The 20,547-nt window shown below is 40.3% G+C and overlaps 3 protein-coding genes across 3 annotated transcripts in view; 1 reads left to right on the top strand and 2 right to left on the bottom strand.

Annotated features, from left to right (window-relative positions):
- The window catches only part of LOC111672620 (solute carrier family 23 member 1-like), a 20,726-nt gene extending 7,506 nt beyond the window's left edge, over positions 1 to 13,220 (bottom strand). The window contains exon 1 of the mRNA XM_023430092.2: positions 13,079 to 13,220. The gene's annotated coding sequence lies outside the window, so the exon portion shown is untranslated. The remainder of the gene's footprint in view (positions 1 to 13,078) is intronic.
- Positions 8,734 to 13,901, top strand: chgb (chromogranin B). Its single transcript, XM_023430090.2, has 7 exons — positions 8,734 to 8,939; positions 9,110 to 9,156; positions 9,295 to 9,385; positions 9,814 to 11,035; positions 11,242 to 11,341; positions 11,472 to 11,582; positions 13,516 to 13,901. Exons 1-7 carry the CDS (start codon positions 8,894 to 8,896, stop codon positions 13,594 to 13,596), a joined length of 1,698 nt encoding a protein of 565 aa, XP_023285858.2. The 5' UTR covers positions 8,734 to 8,893; the 3' UTR covers positions 13,597 to 13,901.
- Positions 13,302 to 20,361, bottom strand: trmt6 (tRNA methyltransferase 6 non-catalytic subunit). Its single transcript, XM_023430094.2, has 12 exons — positions 20,062 to 20,361; positions 19,631 to 19,761; positions 19,315 to 19,424; positions 18,730 to 18,821; positions 18,543 to 18,626; positions 18,322 to 18,446; positions 17,997 to 18,167; positions 17,519 to 17,676; positions 17,186 to 17,271; positions 16,354 to 16,456; positions 15,916 to 16,002; positions 13,302 to 14,661 (listed from the first exon to the last, which is right to left on the bottom strand). The coding sequence occupies exons 1-12, from the start codon at positions 20,166 to 20,168 to the stop codon at positions 14,500 to 14,502; spliced, it is 1,416 nt and encodes a 471-aa protein (XP_023285862.1). The 5' UTR covers positions 20,169 to 20,361; the 3' UTR covers positions 13,302 to 14,499.
- Positions 20,362 to 20,547: the final 186 nt, after the last annotated feature.

Below are 20,547 nucleotides of genomic sequence, written 5' to 3'. Positions count from 1 at the left end.
ATCTTATCATGTTGTCGTCTAATCATAGACATCAGACATTTTAGACGCATGCGAGCGTATTACATCAAATATGCATGTTTCTTTCCCCAACTCCTTCAGCTGAATAAAATCAGATTAGAGGCTGAATGGCTAATACTCGTGTCCAACAGAAAGCACAGACCTTTTCAAAGCAAACAAGTGCCAGCACCAATCCATTCAAATGTGAGTCAGGGTGAGGGAAAAAAAAAAAACATCTTTGTTCCCAAACTGGCATTGATCTTGACACCAGTGTGAGCGTCCTTGCAGAGAGGCAGACAGTGCTATTGATTCAAACAAGAAACTTACTCTGTAGATTTACATTACAAAAAGCAAAATACTCCTTTGAATGAAAATGAAAAGTTTTTCAGCCTATTTTTTATGCTGATACTTGTCCTGATTTTAGTTATTCATTTAAATGTTATTGCTTTTCCTTTTCATGCATTTTATATCTCTCCCTTTGTGTCCAAGTGAGAAGCACTTTGTGGCTTTGTTAAATATAAGTGCAAAAGTATGCAGCACTTTTAAATATGTACAGCAGAGAAGTCACCTTTTGGAGGTTTTGTCTGAGGTCAGTATAAAAAAACAGCTTTACACTTAGTGACAACCTTTAAACCCTTGACCCTGAGGGAGAATTTAGACAAAATAATCAAATTCTCTCCTGCTGCTGTCTCAGTCCTGACTCCATACCACTTGATGTTCTCAACCTTGTGAACAGTGTTTAACATCACTGTCAATTTAACCACAGAGCTGAAGGTCACAGCAGGAAAAAATACTTCAAGGCAGCATCAATAATCTTTAATATCACGTCAATATTAGACTTAGATTATTAAGATATTACAACAGCTTGTCTGTTGTATCCTAGGGGGATCAGTGATAAAGCTTTAAATCATTCGTCTTTTGCAACCAATGCATATACATTTTTGCATGTTTTCTTCAAAAAACTACAACAAAAACAACATCACTTATAGTATATTTAAATGTCTTTACAATCCTACTCGTCAGCCTAAGAAGATGAAGTTGTTCTTGCAGGTATTTTGTGAGTGAATTGCAGTCCTAATTATGCAACACAAGATATTCCCCGGTGTGGACTGACTGTGTCTTGGTTGCATTTACTCCGCAGCAATTAGTGGGGAAAATCAATGACATGGAAAGTCTGTGGTAATTTGTGATTTAAGGGAGCCCTTTAAAAAGAGTGTCTCAAACTAAAACAGACACTGCACAAACCAGCCATAGAAAATGTGCATTTTGATTTATTGAAAAGCTAACTAGTTTTTAATATAGTTTGATTTTTTTTAAATGTAATTTCTGCTTTTGTTTACCGTGACTAACTGAAGTCTTCTCTCTAGTGAGCTCTTTCATGTGACATATTGAAGTCATATTGTAGTAGTGCTGCTAAGACAGCTGCAGTAAGTCAGCAACAAAAGGATTACTGAAGCATTGAAGAAATGAAGCAAGCGAGGAATGACAGAAAGACTTGAATGTTCCTTTAAATGTGCTTTATAGTAAAAAAAAAAAAAAAAAAAGGTTCTCTCAGAGGATACGTCTTTAGCTTTGTGGTTTGAGGAGATTTATCAAGGCGCAAAGGAGTCTTCATGTAATCAGCAATCAATATGCAGACCAGGGAGATCGCACAGACCACACAAGACAGTTCAACAGAAAATGATTTAAGTTTTCTAATTCCCTTTTTCAGCTTGGCCTCACATGTTAATGAACTGTTTGATGGCCCCTGTGGAAAGTTGATATTGATCTCTCTTCTTCACAATTGTGCCTCTGCCCGACTGATTAAGTTGTGTAATAGGGCTAGTTTGCATTAACACATCAAAATCAATACCCATGATGAAAATCCAGGAGAGAAAAAGCATATGCAGCAACACTGGGCCATTAAATTTTCATTCACTCCAGAGGTTCGGTACAAAAGGTCTGTAAACATCTTCAGATGTGCGGCCACCAATCTTTTGTTATGTTTAGGGTGATTAAATATGAATGATGAGCTGAAACAATGCAAGCAACAATGTTTTAGATAAGAGAAGTTCTGTGTCTAAAAATCCTTACTGTGAACATGAGATTTATACTATACTACTAAACTAGTTTTAAATATTTTAGTAGTTATAGAAACATTACTTCTCCCAGATTAAGACAAAGTGACAGAGCCTTATTTAAAAATGATTACCATAGATGCATCGTAGTACTACGTATTTCCTCAATTAACTTCCTACTTCTGTGCAAACAATCATGTCCTACATGAACCCATCATTTTCTGCCAAACTCTCCCCAAGTTTTAGTTGTTTTTCACATCAGAGATCTCTGTGTTATTGTTTTTGTCCTTACCTTTCTCACTGGTTTAGAGTGGGTGGGGCTCAGTTGAGCAAAAGAGAGGAACAGTGGCAATAAAAATTGTGCGATCCCTTTGGATTGACCTGGTTTTCTGCATCAGTTGGTCATAAAATCAGAATCTGATCTGATCTGAAGTGAAGTAATATCACACAGTTGTAGTCTTTTGTGTCTTTATTGAATACAGCCATTAAACATTCAACGTGCTGGTGGGACCATTGGATTTAATAACAAGTCGAACCTGCTTTGGCACCAATAACCTCACACAAGCTCTCCTAGTAGCTGCTTATCAGAGCTGGTTGTTATAGAACTGCTTCAGCTCAGTCATATTCTTAGGATGTCTGGTGTGAACGACTCTCTGAGGTCATTTCATAGCATCTCTACTGGATTAAGGTCTAGGCTCTGATTGGGCCACTCCAAAAGAGAGAAAGCTTCCGCCTCAAGTGGCTCAAAGAGAATGTGCCAGTTCCAACAAGTGCAGAAAATTTGTGACCAGGAAGAGAAGTCTGACTCCGAATAGAAGGAAATGATGTCATGCTGTCAGGAAATAGAGGTATAAAAACACAACCCTACAGAAGGCAAACACTAAAGCCAAACACCTGGACAGACAAACTTTACTATGAAGAAATGCTCCCAAACTATTTAATATACCAGTCCATAGATAATGAGATGTAAATAAAGTTGTCCTCCTATGATGGGGGTGGAGGTGGATTTAAAGGCTAAACAGCCATCTTCAACCCAAGGGGTCCTATATTGCAACCACTCTAACCACAACACAAATGTAATACAGACCAAGACATTTATGGATTTTACATCCCAGAAGGCAAGTGCCATTAATCATCTAATTAACTGGAAAACCGTGTCATCTATAAGCTAGAATGTCCCGGCTGAGTTTTCCACATTGGATGAACAAAGAAAAATCTTACTCTTTCTTACCACTGTATTTCCATGCACAAATCAAGAGTTCAGATACTTTTGAATCAAAATGTGATGTTCTGACCAAACACCCACAAAGATCTTATGAAGCAGTTTAAATCACTCAGTAACTAGAAATACTTTAGATGTAAAACCCTGTTTTCAGAGGATTTAATAGAGGGCGGAATCGCAAAAAGCAGAAAAACAGGGATTTATTCTTTTTCACTGGGCACCTAATAAGCCTTTATAAGAATAAAATGTACAGCCAGCTTTATCTTCAATATGTAATTTACAGTCATAGAAAAAAAAGAAGAAACTTGCCTATATGAGTGGACAGTAAATCACCTTTAGCTCAATTACAAGTTTGAGTTATTTCGATGTATTATACTTGTTTAATATGAGACGTTCTCTGACAGACCTTTAATGTATGGTTATGGTACTATACTAAAGCAGCTTCATTGTAGCTCATTGTATACAAAAACAAGTATATTACAACGACAGTGAAAGCTTTTATAAATAACAGCTGAAACAGAAGTGAAAATAGTTTCAGTTCTCAGTCATACTTCAAGAGAAGATTTCCCAGAATCCAAAGCGTTCTTAGCCAAAATCATCATTGATGTCAGATTGCAGATGTATAATGATGGTTTTGCATTATACGAAGACAACACTTTTCATGAATATCTTAACACATTAATAAAGTAAATCTTAATAGGATCTTAAAATTGCAAATAGATAAATAAATAAAAGAAAACATAGAATTACGACTATGCTGCACAGAGATTGATAAAGGTGTTAAACCACACCCCTTTGAATATTTGTATGTTTCCTTCAGTAAGAGCCACAACCGAGTGATCGGCACTCAAACTCTTCTCTGGGCTTGGGATTGAGATATATTTGATAACTGTGCTGACCAGTGTTGACATTGCATCATCCATAACACTGTGACTTTCATTTGCAATTTTCAGTAAACCACATTAAAAATCAGCTGGTCCTGCAGAATTGGAAGTGCTGCTGGTGTTACATCCTTCAGCAGATGAGCCCCGGGCATTCTGGCTGGATGTATGGGTTTTGACATCCTCCATGACTCAGACATGGGCCGTCAAAATGTTGCGCAAGTGTGGAATTGATTTTATTCCGCATATGAAGCCATCACAGAAGTACAGGAAATTGAGTAAAATCATCATTTAATCATAATCGTGACCCTTGACCAAAACATGCATCTTTACTGGAAACATATCATGTATTTCCACTGCACTATTGCCACACCCATAAGAGGTGTAGTTTTGAAGTAGCTAGGAGTGCAGTAAGTACCGCAACACACTCTCCTCTGCAGCTAGTGCAACCGGCTTAATGGTCATTATTCTTCTGAGAACAATATACTTTTAGAGCTGTCAAAATATTCATAAAGATGGGCCTGCTCTGCCCCATTCATAATTTATTTACATTGACCCTTGCTCAGTTGTACTCATCATCCTTTCCTCCCCAAAGACCTCATTAGGATCTTCACCTTTCTTCACTTAACTGAAATGAAGCAATTTTACTAAAACAAAGCCAGAAGTCATAAAAAGAAATACTCATGGGTGATGGCAGAATAACTCAAGTGTGCAGTTCTTCAAGTATGGACTTTCAGTGTTATTTTTCATGAGTCACTTCAGGTTCTGTTTCGGATATTTGATTGTGGAGTCGCACCCTATTTTATTTCAAAACAGATAGAAGTGATGGGAGCTAAAGGATTCATAAAGGAACTCTTAAGCATTACATATTATGATTAACCTTCATCTGTGTGTCGGGTAATTAGGACAATTCAAATCCTGTATTACACAATAAATCAGAGCTGAATGCTCTTTACAGGCCTTTTCAGTCTTGCACAGGCCCTTTGGGTCCAATTGAGTGCTGTATTGAGAAATCACCCTGCTACTACAATAGTGATGCTAATAGCATTACAGTTTGGGATACAGAGTCTGGCAACGCAGACAGATTATGTAAAAGATACCAATACAATCCCTCTGTCATCCTGTTTGATTAATGAATAAACAGCCAAGCAGCTTTGTAATGACACCTGCATTATACATCTGGAGCCACACTTCACATCATATTCTTTGCAGTGTATCCTCCTTTATTTTTCACCATTACTTGAGCTGCGTTATGTCTGAGTCTCCCTCAGTGTTTATTGGCTGGCCGACAGCTATGAATAGCAAGAGAAGGAAACTGCCTCAGGGTTCAAGACCTCCAAGTTATGTGTCAGCTACTTTTCGCTAACCGCTAACTTCTGCTAACTTTTTCTCAGAGAGCAGCTGTGACATAGAGCAAAGACCCTGGGCTGGGTTCAAACCCATGACACGTGGTACACGCTCTACCAGGTGAGCTACTGGGCTACTCCCTGCTTTTCATTATTTTAATTGAAAATTTATTTGGGAATATGATGCACTAAAGCATATCATCTGACATGATACTATGGTACTAGACCCAGTGTGTCCTGCTTTATAACCTAATCTTAATGCCCTGCCTGTGTCAACAAAACTAAGAATCTGCTAGCAGATACTTAAGTACAACTGTGTATTGAGCTAAATGCTAATGGTCAGAATGCTAACACATTTACCTTGGCAGTGCTAACATGCTGAGCTTTAGCAGGGGTAATGTTTACCATGTTCAACATCTTAATTGGTTAGTAGGCAAAGGGTTAAATGACTTTGTTTCCTGTGAAGTTTTTAAGTCATTAAAGCCTGTGTTAATAATTCTTGGTAAATGTGCTGTCAGTATTATTGTTAAATTAATTTATATCATATTTCAAGTTAGAGATGGACAGATGTTTGCTAATTAATGAGAACCTCTTACATCAGACTGTGCTAAAAGACCAAGAATAAGTGGCTCCTCAAAAGAAAATTACAAAATGTCAGACAATAATGATACATTAACAAGACAGACATTAGCAAAAGTAAGTGCATTTGACCACAGATGACCATCGAATCACTCCCCTTTTGTTTTTAGAATATCATCAAAGTCTCTCAGTAGTTTTGAGCCAAATATAAAGCTCATCCCCACCGCAGATCAAAGCCCCGCCGAGGCTTTCATGCAGCACACTGTATTGTGCTCATCGTGAGCCTTTTTGTTCATGCATGTAAATGGTCGTGATGAAAGGGGCGGTGGTGTTGCAGAGAGAGACTGATCTGAGTCGTGTTTTCAGAGCCTGTCTGCACAAACTGAGCTTCCCCTCTTAAATCCGCCCTTCTCTGCCTGTAAGTTCCTATGTCTTCATGGCTCAATAAAATATTAATGAGGCCTGGAGCAATAACAGTAAAGGCCACAAAAACACATACACAGCATCACATGTGAGTGCGTATACACACACACACACACACACACACAAACACACACACACAAACACACACACACATACACACACGCACACACACACACACACACACACACACACACACATACACACACACACACACACACATTGTTCAGAGCAAGGGACTTGTATAATTTAGTGGTTCAGTGCCTTTGATATCCAGTGGCTGGATAGCTCACAGTGGAATAGTGAGCCTCAGTCACAGACTTGACTCCCTCCCCCGGGAATGTAGAGGAAACTGCAGAGCAGTGCTACCCTGCTGCTACTGATGTTGCTGATGCTGCTCACTGTACACAATGCACGTGAAAATGAAAGTTGTCCTACTATCATACACACAAAAGATTAGGTTCACTGGCTGCTTTGGATCAGTGCGTATTGCTTGGATGTACAATTCCCTGCCTGACATTATTGTTTTATGCTCTAACCAGTAATTATTTCAGTTACCACAGTGGAGGCTGTCTGCAGTAACAAAGATAGATGTTGTAACCAGTCATGTAGGCATGAGAGGCACAGAGGAGAGAGCAGAATCATGGAGCAGGATATACGCATTTTGCTTGCAGCTGTTGCAGTTTCTGGGCTTATAGTTTCCTAGACATGATTGAATTTGAATGCACTTGGCCATATATTAAGGTCAGTGCTTGTTGTGTAAACATCCCATGTAAAAATGCATTTTTAAGCATCTTCAGAGGACCATATATGTGGATGAGACTGTGAGTTATTTTACATTTATAGTATCCTATTCTCGTAACTCAAACACACTTTCTGACTTGTTTTTCTTGTGTCTGAATGAAAGAGTATATGCACTGGAGAAGAGCAAATTGCTGTACAAGGAGGCAAGAAGAAAAATTCATTCAAAGTGCCAAAAAGAAGATGCCAGTAGATGTCAGTTTGAATGTTCTGAGCCACGCTGAGCTGAGCCTACTACGTTTGAGCTCTGTCGCTGCACATGTCAGCTCATCCCAATCCAGGGTTTGTTATGAAGACAGCAGCAGTTACTCATTCAGATACTGTTCATGCAATGCCAAGTTTCATAGAAATTCTGGAGTCAAAAGAAGTTTGAAGTGAAGATAAGATTACTGCCATCCACATATACAAACAGATACATTTTTAATGTTTCTCTGCCGCTGTGTTTTTGAAGGAATTACCAGACACATAATCCTCCTGATCAGAGCAGCACTGTATCCACAACTAGTAATATCATTCCTTCACTGAATGTACCTGACAGTAACAGCAGAAAGATACTCTTCTAATACATCCATGTCACTTATGTGTTAACCACAACAGATATCGATCCAAGTCTCCATTAACTAGTTTCCTCTAACGGTGCTGAAGCTCACCCAGTTCCCATGGGAAAATGTACGGGATGTGCTGAAGGCTGAATGAATTACTGAGGAGTCACTTGGGCTAAATTCTCACTCAGGGTTTGTCAGACTCTTTGGCTGTACATGTCTGGTTTTTTTTTTTTTACTTTGTTTAATACATGGTACATTAGTCCACATTTGATCATTTAAAGGCAACATAAAATGGAGGGCAACATTGCAGTTGAAAACAAGGAGGTATTGCATAACCACAGGAGACTGTGGTAAGCCTGCTCTGAAACACAAAGAAAAGAAATGAACAACGGGGCACAATATCATGAATATGTCTGCAACTTAATGCAATTCAACAGCAACAACAGACCTGCAGTAAAGAGGGGAAGGAGCAACTTCAAATATAATGGATAACAACAGCAGCAGCACAAACAGAGGCTGAGCTGAATCAGCTTCTGACACAAAAAATAACATTATCAATTATCCCAAAGTAAGGTTGCAGGGCTCTAGTATCAGGTTGCATAAGAGTGCGGGAAATCTTCGTGATGTTGTGTCCACCCCTGTGCGGGTCTGCCCTCAGGCATCTCGTGACATTTAAAACAAACACGCCTCGTGAGCTCTAATTCCAGCGTCTCTTAAACCCGTTAAAACTATCACCTGAAGGAACCGTGGCACTAACTAGATTACTAATTAGCTTTTCACAAAATGCCGACTTTATGCGTGCATCGAATTTCACTCAGGTCACTCTCCTTTGCAGGTCTAATGAGTCATGACACTAACGGAGCCTAAAGCGTTCCTCCCACGCTCCTCCAGCCCACTCCTCTCCTTATTTGAGGCGCTCCTCCGCTCCAGCCCTCAGAGCAGCAGGCGCCCAGTCAGCGCAGCTCTCTCCTGCCACCGCGAAGGGGACGGGACGGGAGTTGGTGCTTTTCCACACTTTGTTGGGATTTACCCTCATCGAGCCAAGATGAGACTTATTTTTGTTCTCGCTGCGGCTGCGGCTCTGTTGACAGGTAGGTGAAAGAGCGCCGGGTTTTCTTCTCGCAGAGCGCTACGCTGCAAGTTAGTGAGATCAGTTCAGGACCACAGTCAGCGACAGCGACGACGCCTCTACTTTATTGCCTGCAAAACTGTTTCAATTCCACATTGAACTTCAATTTTATTTCATTTTTTTCTAATGCAGAAAATCTAGCGCTTCCAGTGGGAAAAGAAGGACAGAGAGAAGACGTGGTATGCTTTTCTAACGCAATTTGATAATTATGATAATAACCAGAACTATCTATGGAACCAAAATAAAAAGAAAAGAAAAAATAATTAAGTCTGGATAAGAGCATAGAACTACATATTTAATTTATGTTTTTTTTGCAGATAACTAGATGTTTGGTTGAAGTCCTGTCCAAAGCTCTCTCCAAACCGGACTCCCAGCTGGATCAGGAATGCAAAGACATTCTCCAAGCAGGTTTGTAGCGCATGGGTTACTGTTATTTTTCATGCTCATTCAGCATAAATCATTAAAACAGTCTCATGTGTATGTAGACTGTATATTTAAGGAGATTGCTGCTCTTTAACTGTTAGGCTGCTGAGACACTGAGGACCTGATAAATTCAAACAAATAAATTGCACTGTATATCTTGCTAACCAGCTGGTGACAGAACAGCATGTTCACGGTTTTCGCCACTTCTCCATTCCAGAAAATATACTCAGCATTATCTTTATCCTCCACGGTGCAGGCTGTAAATTTAACATAAATGCAAAACTGGTTATGATCAAGTCATAATTAATTTTTCCAGGTTGAAGTCAAATGGCAAATCCATCATAACTTGTCCCCAAGAGCTATGCTATGTGGATCTTTATACCTCTTTTGATCTTCCTTTTGCTCTGTCATAGGGGTTAAACATGCCCCACTGGACAAGAAAAGTGGAGAGGGCATAGCAACTCATGAAGAGATGGTCAAAGGTCATCCTGGAACTACTGAGGCAAAGGCAACAGATGTGAAAGACATTGAGGCTCTCCTGAAATCTGTTGAGGAGAAGAGAGAAAATCCAGAGGACGAGCGAAGCCAAGAATCCTGGAGTCTGGATGACGAGAGGGAGAAGAGACATGAGAACGAAGAGGAAGAAGAGCGAGATAAGAGGAACAGCTGGAGGCCTGGAAGATACCACCAGAAGAAACACAAACGGGGTGAGGAAGAGGACAACGAGCGCAGCCAGGAGAGTTGGGGGTTAGAAGAAAAGAGATCAGAAGAAGAAGAAGAAGGTGAAGATAGAGAGAAGAGGAACTGGAGGCCTGGAAGATACCACCAAAGAAAACACAAGCGTGATGAGGAAGGAGAAGAGAGGGACGAGCCAGAGGAAGAACGTAGCCAAGAGGCCTGGGATGTAGACAAAAGGCATGGGAATGAGGGTGAGGAGAGATACAAGCGCATATGGAAACCCACACATCGCTACCACCACAAGAAAAAGCTCCACAAACGTGGTGATGAGCCATCCGAGGAGGAAGCTGAGGATCGCAGCCAGGAATCTTGGGGTCTTGACGACGAAAGAGACAAGAGGGACTGGAGGCCCGGCAGGTACCACCAGAGGAGACATAAGCGTGATGAAGAGCTCTCAGAAGAAGGCAGGGAAGAGCCCGATGAAGAACGCAGCCAGGAGTCCTGGGACTTTGACAGTGGAAGAGAAAAGAGGGACTGGAGGCCCGGCAGGTACCACCAGAGGAGACATAAGCGTGATGAGGAGCTCTCAGAAGAAGGCAGGGAAGAGCCGGATGAAGAACGCAGCCAGGAGTCCTGGGACTTTGACACTGGACGAGAAAAGAGGGACTGGAGACCCGGCAGGTACCACCAGAGGAGACACAAGCGGGATGAGGAGCTCTCAGAGGAAAAGCAAGAAGAGGCTGACGGGGATCGCAGTCAGGAGTACTGGGGCTTTGACAAAAGACACGGAAAAGAAGAGGGAGAAATAGAAAAGCGTATATGGAAACCAACACACCGATACCACCATAAAAAGAAACTTCACAAACGTGGCGGAGGCTCATCAGAAGAAGAGGAAGAACAGAAGGGTGATTCAGAGGAATATGAGGAAGCTGCAAAGGACAGGGACGAAGCTCTTAGGTACTCCTGTCTTTCATCACATCTAATAACTTCTACTATTAAATTGTACATATGTGTATTTTGCACCCTGGAGCACAAAACACTGCAGAGCACCAGGCAAATCACTGCAGATCAAAACAACATTTTACACAGCAAAATTAATGAATCCCTTAAGCGGGGTCCATGTGCTGACATGAAGAATACATCTAATTGCAACTGTTTTTCAGGTATCTGGCAGAGAAGCGCAATCCCTGGATCTTCAGAGGCTACTACCATCCTGCCTGGTTTAAAAGGGATTCAGATGAACACGCTACAACCTCAGACAAGGTGGGCATGATGACGTCAATTAATTTATCATGTGTATATACGAAAAAGAAACAATATAAGTGGTAGTTCTTTGCATTGTCTTACATTGTACAGCTCAGACATGTTTTGGTTTTGCCTTTAATGTGTTCAGATGGATGAAGTAGCCAAGTTGCTGAGCTATAAGATAAACCAGCTGGCCAACCATTCTAATCAAGACGAGGCAAAGAGAAGCACGCACCAGAGAGCACTCACCCCGCAGGAGGTAAAAACTGCACTCACTAACAGCAAAAGAAAATGACCTTTATGACTGACGTGAGGATGTGTTTGCTGTCATGTTCACTAACAAGACTGCTGAACTGAGGTCTAGAAAATACATTGTTTTCTGCAGTACAGACTGTAATTTACTGTGCAACACAGAATCTCATATGTCTGATACTGATGAACAGCACTATGTAGCAGACAGGATTCAAGCACAACATCTTAAAAAACACTTAAGTCAGAGTCTACCCTGAAAGATACTTAAGAATACATTTACATGTTTCATACATATAATATATCGACCACGATTCATAATGTAAAGTCATTTACTCTGCAGCCGTTCCCGTAAAAGAATTTCCACCATGCATTCAGCTGACCTAGTAAATCCATGAAGCACATACCTCCACCACACTGTTTCACTGGGGGAGAAAGCAGCCACGCTCATTATGGAAATCTCTAGTCTACATGGAGATGTCAGGATTTAGCCTTCAGAACCACAGAGCATCAGTGAATATGCATCTGTGCAAATGCACATCAAGGACTGTCCCTCATGAGCATGTCCCAAATACATGAAGGAAAAAATCTAACTAGTATACAGTGACTTATTCTCCAACTCTGGCATACTTACAGTCTACCATTGCATTGCTCAGATCAGCTCTTCCTCGCAGGACTTGTTTGTCCTCTTTTTTTTATTTGCACTTAACAGCATTCATGACTGCTGCAGCAATCAGACTAAGAATCTCATGATTAAAGCCTCCCAGAGCAATCAAAGTCATAATACGGCCGTTAAAAAGAGAGCCCATGGATACATCCTTATCTTGTCACATAAAATATTTTGAAGCACAAAAAACAAGTCAGGGAGGAGGAGGGATGGTGATTTATTAGATCTACAGCTTTACAGCTCAAGTGATAATGGAATGTGTGGTGGTAGTTTCAGTTATCAAAGAACAGGAAACAGATGCAGCGCAGTTCTTGGCAACAGTTATTCGAATTGTGACACTTTTCGATGCATTATTAAAAAAATTAAAAAAAAACTGCTGATAATAGAATTTAACTGCTGATCATAGCAGTTTTCACACTATCGCCCTATGATGAATTAAATGCTCAACATTCATAACAACATAATTCATAGATCAAGTAAATGTATCAAGAGTCAGAATCGTAACATGAAAAATCTAATTGACAAATACCTTTTTTTTGCATGAATTTGTGTTAAATATATTCTGAGCAAGTTGAATTCAGTAGAGCTCTTACCTCCACTAAGGCCAAACAATCCTACACGTCTGAGAGATCTGCACCAATATGTACAAAGTCATAGATTTCAACACCTTCTTCCCTGGCCCATGTCCCATCCCTCCACTATGTTTGGTGCAAATTGGTTCAGTACTTTTAGCAATTCTGCTGTCAAACCAACAAACAGACACAGGTGAAAACATAACCTTCCTTAGCAGAGGTAATAAGCAGCAAAGTCATGGTTTGTAATTCCCAGAATTTACTCACCAGAAAGACGGACTCCGTTCCGCGGTTTTCAGCTCGTTTGCTACTCCACGAATACTGCTGTAACTAAGCCTCGTCCTCAACTTCTCCACCCTTCCTTCAAAGGGGAAGTTTGAGATGCAGAAACCCTGGACTCAGACTGTGCACACAACTTCCAGTATCCAGTTCTCGATGCTAAAAATTGTGGCCGAAGCTCTTGTTTAATGAAGACTCACAAAGCAGCGCATGTCTTTCTGAATTTTATTGTCTCACATTGGGCACACAGCCACTCAGAGTTTATATTGTAACATATGAAAACTTTGAAGCAAGCCTGGGAAAACAAGGGCAATTTATTTCTATTCCAAACATGGTAAAAGACAAAGACTGTTCTGGTGTCACGACAAAAAATGATAATATGATGTTATTTAGTTGCTGATGTATGAATGCTGTATATTTTGCAGGAGAAGGAGCTGGAAAACCTTGCAGCGATGGACATGGAGTTGCAGAAAATCGCTGCCAAGTTGCATGACAAAAGTGCATAAGCTATGACAGCATTTCAAGACTGTCTATCAGCCATCAGTGGATTAAAGCTGCTGTCTTACCTCTCTCATGTCTGCCAATTTAGTGTGCTTTCAGTGTTACAAAAAGACAAAAAATAAGACATAAAAAAACCCTGAAGCCTTGCCAAAAACAAATATCAACTTGTTTATCATTGTATCTGTGATATTTTGATGTTACCAAATTAATCAGCATGGGAATGGTTTTAATGTTTATACATATAAAGAGAAAATATTGAAATAATATCTGAGACAGATTATTAAAATAAATGTGTTCATGAGTTTGTTCAGTCTGCACTCAATTAAAGGAGTTATTCTGGGACCAAACAAATATCTCTTAAATTATTTCTTGATGGGGAAAAAAACAGTGTTCACACATCAGCCTCTTTAGTACTGCTTTTTAATTCTGTGCAGATACAGAAGTAGCCCACAGTAAAACTTCACAAGCAAATGAATCATATGACAAATGGCACTTTCTGCAGGGATAACAAGATAAAAAAAAAAAAAAAAAAAAAAAAAAAAAAAGTTAGAAGCTGGAGAGCATTAACTGGAAAAAAAAAACTGTTTTTACACCTCGTCTCGAGGCATGAAACACAAACCTGTCACTTACTCTCAACACACAAAAGATTATTTCAGCAGTTCCTTACGCACATACACTGAGCTCCAAGAGCCTAAACTGGCTTACTCCTCAGCATTACACCTTCGGCTGCACTGATCTGAATACATAAGACGGGAGAGAGTGGTCTGATGAATGCAAACCAGACACTCTGTCACCCTTATTCCAGATGTGTCAAATCTGTTCAGCACAAAGGGAGGTCAATGCTTGAGGAAAATCCCTACAGGCCATTAGAAACGTGCCCTTAAAAGATGTGATGCTTGAGTATTTGTTTATCCCTCAGTGTCCGTCAGTTTCAGTCTCTTTGGTGCTGGTTCCTCCGCTCGCTGGGAGCCTGCAGGTTTGGGGCGGTCCATGGCAACCGTTGTCCCTGAGAGGAGGTAGCCGCCACCCCCACTCATAAGTAGCACAGGATGCGTCCTGTTAGGCAACACCTAGGGACACAACATAGGAGACATTAATTCCACAGGAAGGGCTGCGGGGAAATAACATGTTGGTCCTGAGGGGGAAGAACTCTTTGATTATGCAAAAACATTGTTTTCATCCAGTTGCTGTTTCTTATAAGATTCTGAAGAAGGACCAAAAGAAAATGCTGGAGAGTCTGTCATAATGGATTAGGAACAGTGTGTACAAGTCTCTCCTGTCAAATGCAGAATATCTGAGATGTGGCCTGAGGTGTAATACCATTGAGTTAATACAGAGAGGACTGCAACAATGATTTTTTTCTCCTAGAAGAAGATGATAAGCTTACTTTACACTAAAACAAGTAGTGAACCGGCAAAAATTAATCAGAAACAATTCTGGTAGTCTTCACTTATTCAAATAATTTATTAAACAAAAAGCCAAACATTAGCTGGTTTCAACTGATCAAATGTGACAGTTTGCTGCTTTTGCATATTCTGCCATTGCAAAGTGAATCTTGGTTAGATACAACAATCAATTTGATAATGTCACCATAGACTGCAGGAAATTGTCATATGTATTTTCCATTATTTTCTGACATTTCATCAACAAAACAATACATAAAAAGTCAACACATTAATTGCTAAAGAATAATTATTGTCATTTATACCTCTAGACCTAATTTTTTTTTTTTTTTTTTTTTTTTAAGTAAAGGATTAGTCCTATTCACTATTTAGCATTAGACCAGCATTAATTGATATTTTGTCCATTTGAGGGCAACAGAAAAGGCCTAGTGTCTGTAGTACCTGTTCAGTATTTAGTACACGTAGCATTTGTTTGGAACCATCTTGTAAGTCCAATATTCACTCTCCTTTCTGCTCTATGTTACACTCCACTGAGGGAGTCTGGCAGCTAAGCAGCCAAATGTGATGCTATGTTTATCAGCAAGTTGCTAGTTTTGTCTGGCTGCTATTCATTGTTGGGGGAGTAGTGTAAAGTGGGGTTTTTGGAGATTTCTTTTAGCTGTGAACTGCTTCCTGATACATCTAAAAAAAAAAAAGTGCTCATTAGAATGGCGCGACTGAGACTAAACAGTTTCACAAGTTTTTGACTAAAACCAAAGCAATGAGCTGAAAGACGCTAAAACAGTCCATCAGACTGAGGAGAATCACTGAGTTAACCCTTTACAACACACAGTCACACAGCTGATTCATTGTTAATATAAGAATATTGATTAGAACAGCTTTAAATACAACAAGACGAGACAAAAAGTACAAAGAGTTTACCTGATAATGTCTAAGCCAGGTGTCTGTGAGTCTGAGGTTGACTGTGCCACCATGTTCCCTGAGCTTTGTGTAGCACTCGATAAGAGGCTGCAGAGATGGAGGGGGACGAGATGGAAAAAAAAAAGCAGCATTAAGGAGGAGGACTGCAGAGCCAACATGCCGACACGCACACACACAGTATGATCTTTTTAGCAACATAAGCACAACAGAGGTAATAAACGCAGGAACGTGATAGGCATTGTAACTCCTTGGCAGTGACGGGGAAGTCTGCTGCAGTAATGAAATAAGGACATTTCCCGCTGCAACTCTAAGCAATAAAAACCTGTGCGCACAGGCTGGTAATGAGTGATCCTTCTAAGATAGAGAATTATCTTCACTCAGTAAGGCATATCAACAGTGTTGTGTAGTTCTACATGCCACCGGTCGTGATGATCTTACCTCTTTGTACTGAGAGTAGACTACAAAAGGCCTGGAGGGGGAGAGGAATTTGAGCAGGCCCATTAGGACGGGACATGGGTGGAAACGACTGGCAATAACCAACCTGCAATTAGAAACAAACAAGATGATCAAGCAAACCTGTCTGATATGAAATACGCTGTCAACAGCACACTTTGTTATTGGAAATGTGTAGGTAGGCAATATCGTAATTTAGCATCAGTGCTGCATATGACTTATTACCGGAAAACTTAAGGATTTAGTGCCTTCCTATTGTTGACGTTCATTTCATCTTCTATAAAGCTGAATGAGAGTCAGTAAAAGAGGCTGATTTAGGACAGTCTGGAAAATGGTGCCCTGTTGGAGTGTTTATGATATAGCTGCTATGATTTAGAGGAGAGGTAAATCGATAGGCGAACCAGATCAATACTTGTTCTTCTGACTCGGATGTCAGCGCCACAACACTTCATCAATCAATCATGAAATGGCTATAAAGCAAGTTCTTCACTTTATATGACAGGAAACTGCAACGCAATCACCTCATTCACCTTGTGAGGGTGTGTTAATCACTGTGAATGAGCTCAGAGCAAGGCAAATGATTTATCATGATTTTTATGGACATACTTTACATTACTTTAATTATTATGAATCCATTTTTCATCCCTGTAGATCTATTTTAATTACCGTTGTTGACTACTTGGAGCAATCCAGAACTGGTAAAACAGAAGTGAAAGAGAAAGTAGCTGATGCTGAGAAAAGCAGAACAGTGCAGAGAAACAGGCAAAAAAACCCCAAAAAAAACAAGTATAACAAAACAAAAACTCTTGACACAAACCCGTCTGCATTTCTGCTTTCCAGCAGGGCAGCAGCAGCTGCTAGCTTCTTCCGTTTCTCCTCCAGCTTCACCTTTTTTTCCTGAGCCTACAAAAACAAAAAAAAGCATAAAGTCAGGCCACTATCTCTTTCAGATCTTGCCTTCAAACAAGAAGTGTAACTTTGTGTCTTTGTAATACCCTGATTGTCCAAAAAAAAAAGTGTAAGAAACATTAATTGCTGGTCTGCCACTCAACACTGATTTTACACACGTAGTGACTAGTTCCTGCTGATTACAATTATAAAAGGAAACGAGAAGATTTTTGAAAGTGGGGTTACTAAATATTGGACATACTTTGGCTTCCTTGCGTTTCTCCTTCTCTTTTTTCTCCTGCTCCTGGCCAGCGTCATCGCCAGCGTTGGTTTCCATGCTCCGCTCCTCTGGACTGCCCTGCTGTTCTGCCTCAGGCTGGTTTTGCTCCTCCTCTGCAGCCTTGTTAGACTGCTTTTCATCTGGAATTTTGGAAGAGGTTACTACATCAGTAAAGTGCCACAGAATAGATACATATACACATAATAGTTACCGTTTCATTTTCTGAATTAGCTGATTAATCTAGTCTATGTTTTTGTTAATATCAATACATAAATAAAATGGCTATCGGAGGAACACATGCAAATCTTAGCATCTGTTCAGTTGTAAGAAGGAAATGTTTCTTTGGCATTTCATCACTACCTCGTCAGTACTCCTTTTCATGTAAAAACAAGCCTCTAAACATCTTGGAGAGATTTTTTTTCATTTAAAAAAAAAAAAAAAAAAAAAAGGCAGGTTGTACCAGCATTTGGGTCTTTGGCCGTGGTGTCCAGAGTGCCTGCCAGCAGAGGGTTGACATGGCAGATGGGAAACTCATGCAGCATATCGTGAAAATGTGCAGGGAAGCCAAAGCTCTCCACACCCGCCCGTACAGGCCCGCCTCCTGGGTACATTTGGATCACTGAGCCATAGCCTGAATGAGGAGGAAAGAGAGGGTAATTATGCAGAGGACAAAGACAAGACTTTGGTAGCACGATTATGTAGATTCTTTGGATAAAAATAGCTCAAATCCTTTAGCCAAATAAAATACAATACAAACAGCAGAAAAGTTAATAGGACTAACGTACCTCCCATTCTTTCCATGACAGCTCCCAGCACGAGACCAGCACAGGTGTCAAACACCAAAACTTTGCTGCCAGCGTGGATGTTTGCCAGAGTCAACATCTGCGCAAGTGTGTCATACCGCAGGTGGCTGCATCAAACAGAGACATCCACATCATACATTTGTCTCTCTCTGCTCATTAAAAGACAACTTTCGCACATTCTGTTAATCCATGTGCTGACTCACCAGATCTTCCCTGGTTCCCGGCCATGGTACATCATCGCCAGGATTCGACACGACGGTTTTAGAATCGTCACAGTATTTTCATACCTGAGAAAGCACAAGATGGGAACAACTGATAACACTAATTACAGCACTCTACGTTATCTTTAGTCTATAACACATTGTGGTTGTATAATTAGAAGTGACTCACTTCTTCTTTTTCTTCTTGATGTACTTATCCTGGGCATACTCAGTCTTATCTCTGAATGTGGCGCTGTTCTCTATAAGCTGCTGAATGATTTCCTGTGGAGCACAAACACATATCGTCTCTAGACTCTCCTCTGTTATACATCATCATTTTATCCATTCATTTAAAAGATAAGGTTCCTACGACAAGACAAAAACCAACAATGTGTTGGGCCATCTCTAAATACTTTTTGATTTCTTGTGGCATTCCTGCGAGATGTAAATCTTTAACAATAGGTTATACGTGTCTAAAATTTACCTGAAACAGAAAAGGTCCAGGTTTTAGCAAACATTGCTCAACCAGGACTAAACAGAGCGTTCGTTAGGGTCTATTTTCAGCTGCAGATTGTATAGATTTTTTTTTTGTTATATCAGACAACACTTGTCTCGTGGGATCTATTCATTGTTGGTTTTGGTCTTTTCATGGAATCTGACAATAATAAAACAACAGGGGATACTGCCAGCATTTTTGTTTCATGAACAGACACAATACCTGGCAGTACTTTGATACTCTCCATTTATGTATGTAGTTTCAAGGTTACTGATGTACCTGACCCTTCAGACCTTGCTCTTTGAGCGTCTCAATGTCATCCCTTGTCAGTTTCTGTGATTTTCCATCATCTACAATGTTTCTGTTGTCTGTGCCTGCCTCCTTTGCACCTGGGAAGAACACACAAGATATTATTTAAAGTGAAGTAACCTGTTAACAGTAACAGGTTGGCAGTGGTCTTTCAACTCGTTCATATACAGTCTGGAAATTACATGTTCATCAGATATGAAAATGCCATTGGATGCATCAAATAAGTCAGCTGTATGACCCAAACATGAACGTGGATGCTGTGTGATTTAAGCAGCAGGTTACACACCGTTTGAGCCCGCTGTGTCCTTGGGCTTCTTAGGCTGCAGGGTCCCTCCGGACATTATCTCAAATGTGGTGCTGTACAGATGATCAACTGCATTATCCAGGAAGAACCACTGTTTCTCGAAAATCACCTTCCTGTGAGTAAATCAGACAGAAAAAAAACAATCAGAGCAATGGTCTCAATGCAGCATCCCATGTTCAAACGTGGCAATATCTACTGTTAGCTTTCATAGGAAGTTCACTACTATTTATACACTATGTTATGTCTGTGCCTGGGGTCTTAGTGATGTAATATCAACACTTAAATTCAAAATACAGTTAATTATCTATCACTAGTGAGATGTCAGTTTCGGTTTAGCTAGGACCCAGTTTTTGCCAAATTATAATAAATGTTTGGCCCGTTAAAATGCGTATATTTAACAGTTTCTTACTTACTTCCTCGGTTGTATTTGCATAGCTTTATAGATATCTCCTCGTTTCAACACAACGTAGTCACCCTCTTTAATTTTGTACTGAGAATCCTCGTCTCCGTTGTCCGCCATGATAAGGCAGATAAACCAGCTCACTAATAAGCAGCGAGGAAATTGTCGCCTTCAGCTAATGATACAGAGTCACCGTCGACAAGGCACGGTTCAAAAAAGGCACTACACTACCCTGAAGTAAAAGAAAATTACGACAGATTACTATTTCCACGTGTTAGCTTTCATTTCCCTAGCTTCTCAGTACAGCTAATCGATTGCAGAATGTAGACAACGCCGTGCTTCAACGTAGTCGTCTGTGATTAGCTGGATATGCGTCGCTGAGCTCGGCAGCCAGTAGGAGAGAAGTGCGATGACTCTGGGTGAAAGTGTCGATCTCAGAATCATCGATAAGTGTGGACTATAGTCAGATACACCTACGACAGGGAGGGGGCACTAAATG

Source organism: Seriola lalandi, unplaced genomic scaffold (assembly GCF_002814215.2).
Source record: "Seriola lalandi dorsalis isolate HSWRI2012SDOR001 ecotype SW California unplaced genomic scaffold, Sedor1 jcf7180002054901, whole genome shotgun sequence".
NCBI classification, from domain to species: domain Eukaryota; kingdom Metazoa; phylum Chordata; class Actinopteri; order Carangiformes; family Carangidae; genus Seriola; species Seriola lalandi.
This window is presented reverse-complemented; position numbering and strand designations above follow the sequence as displayed.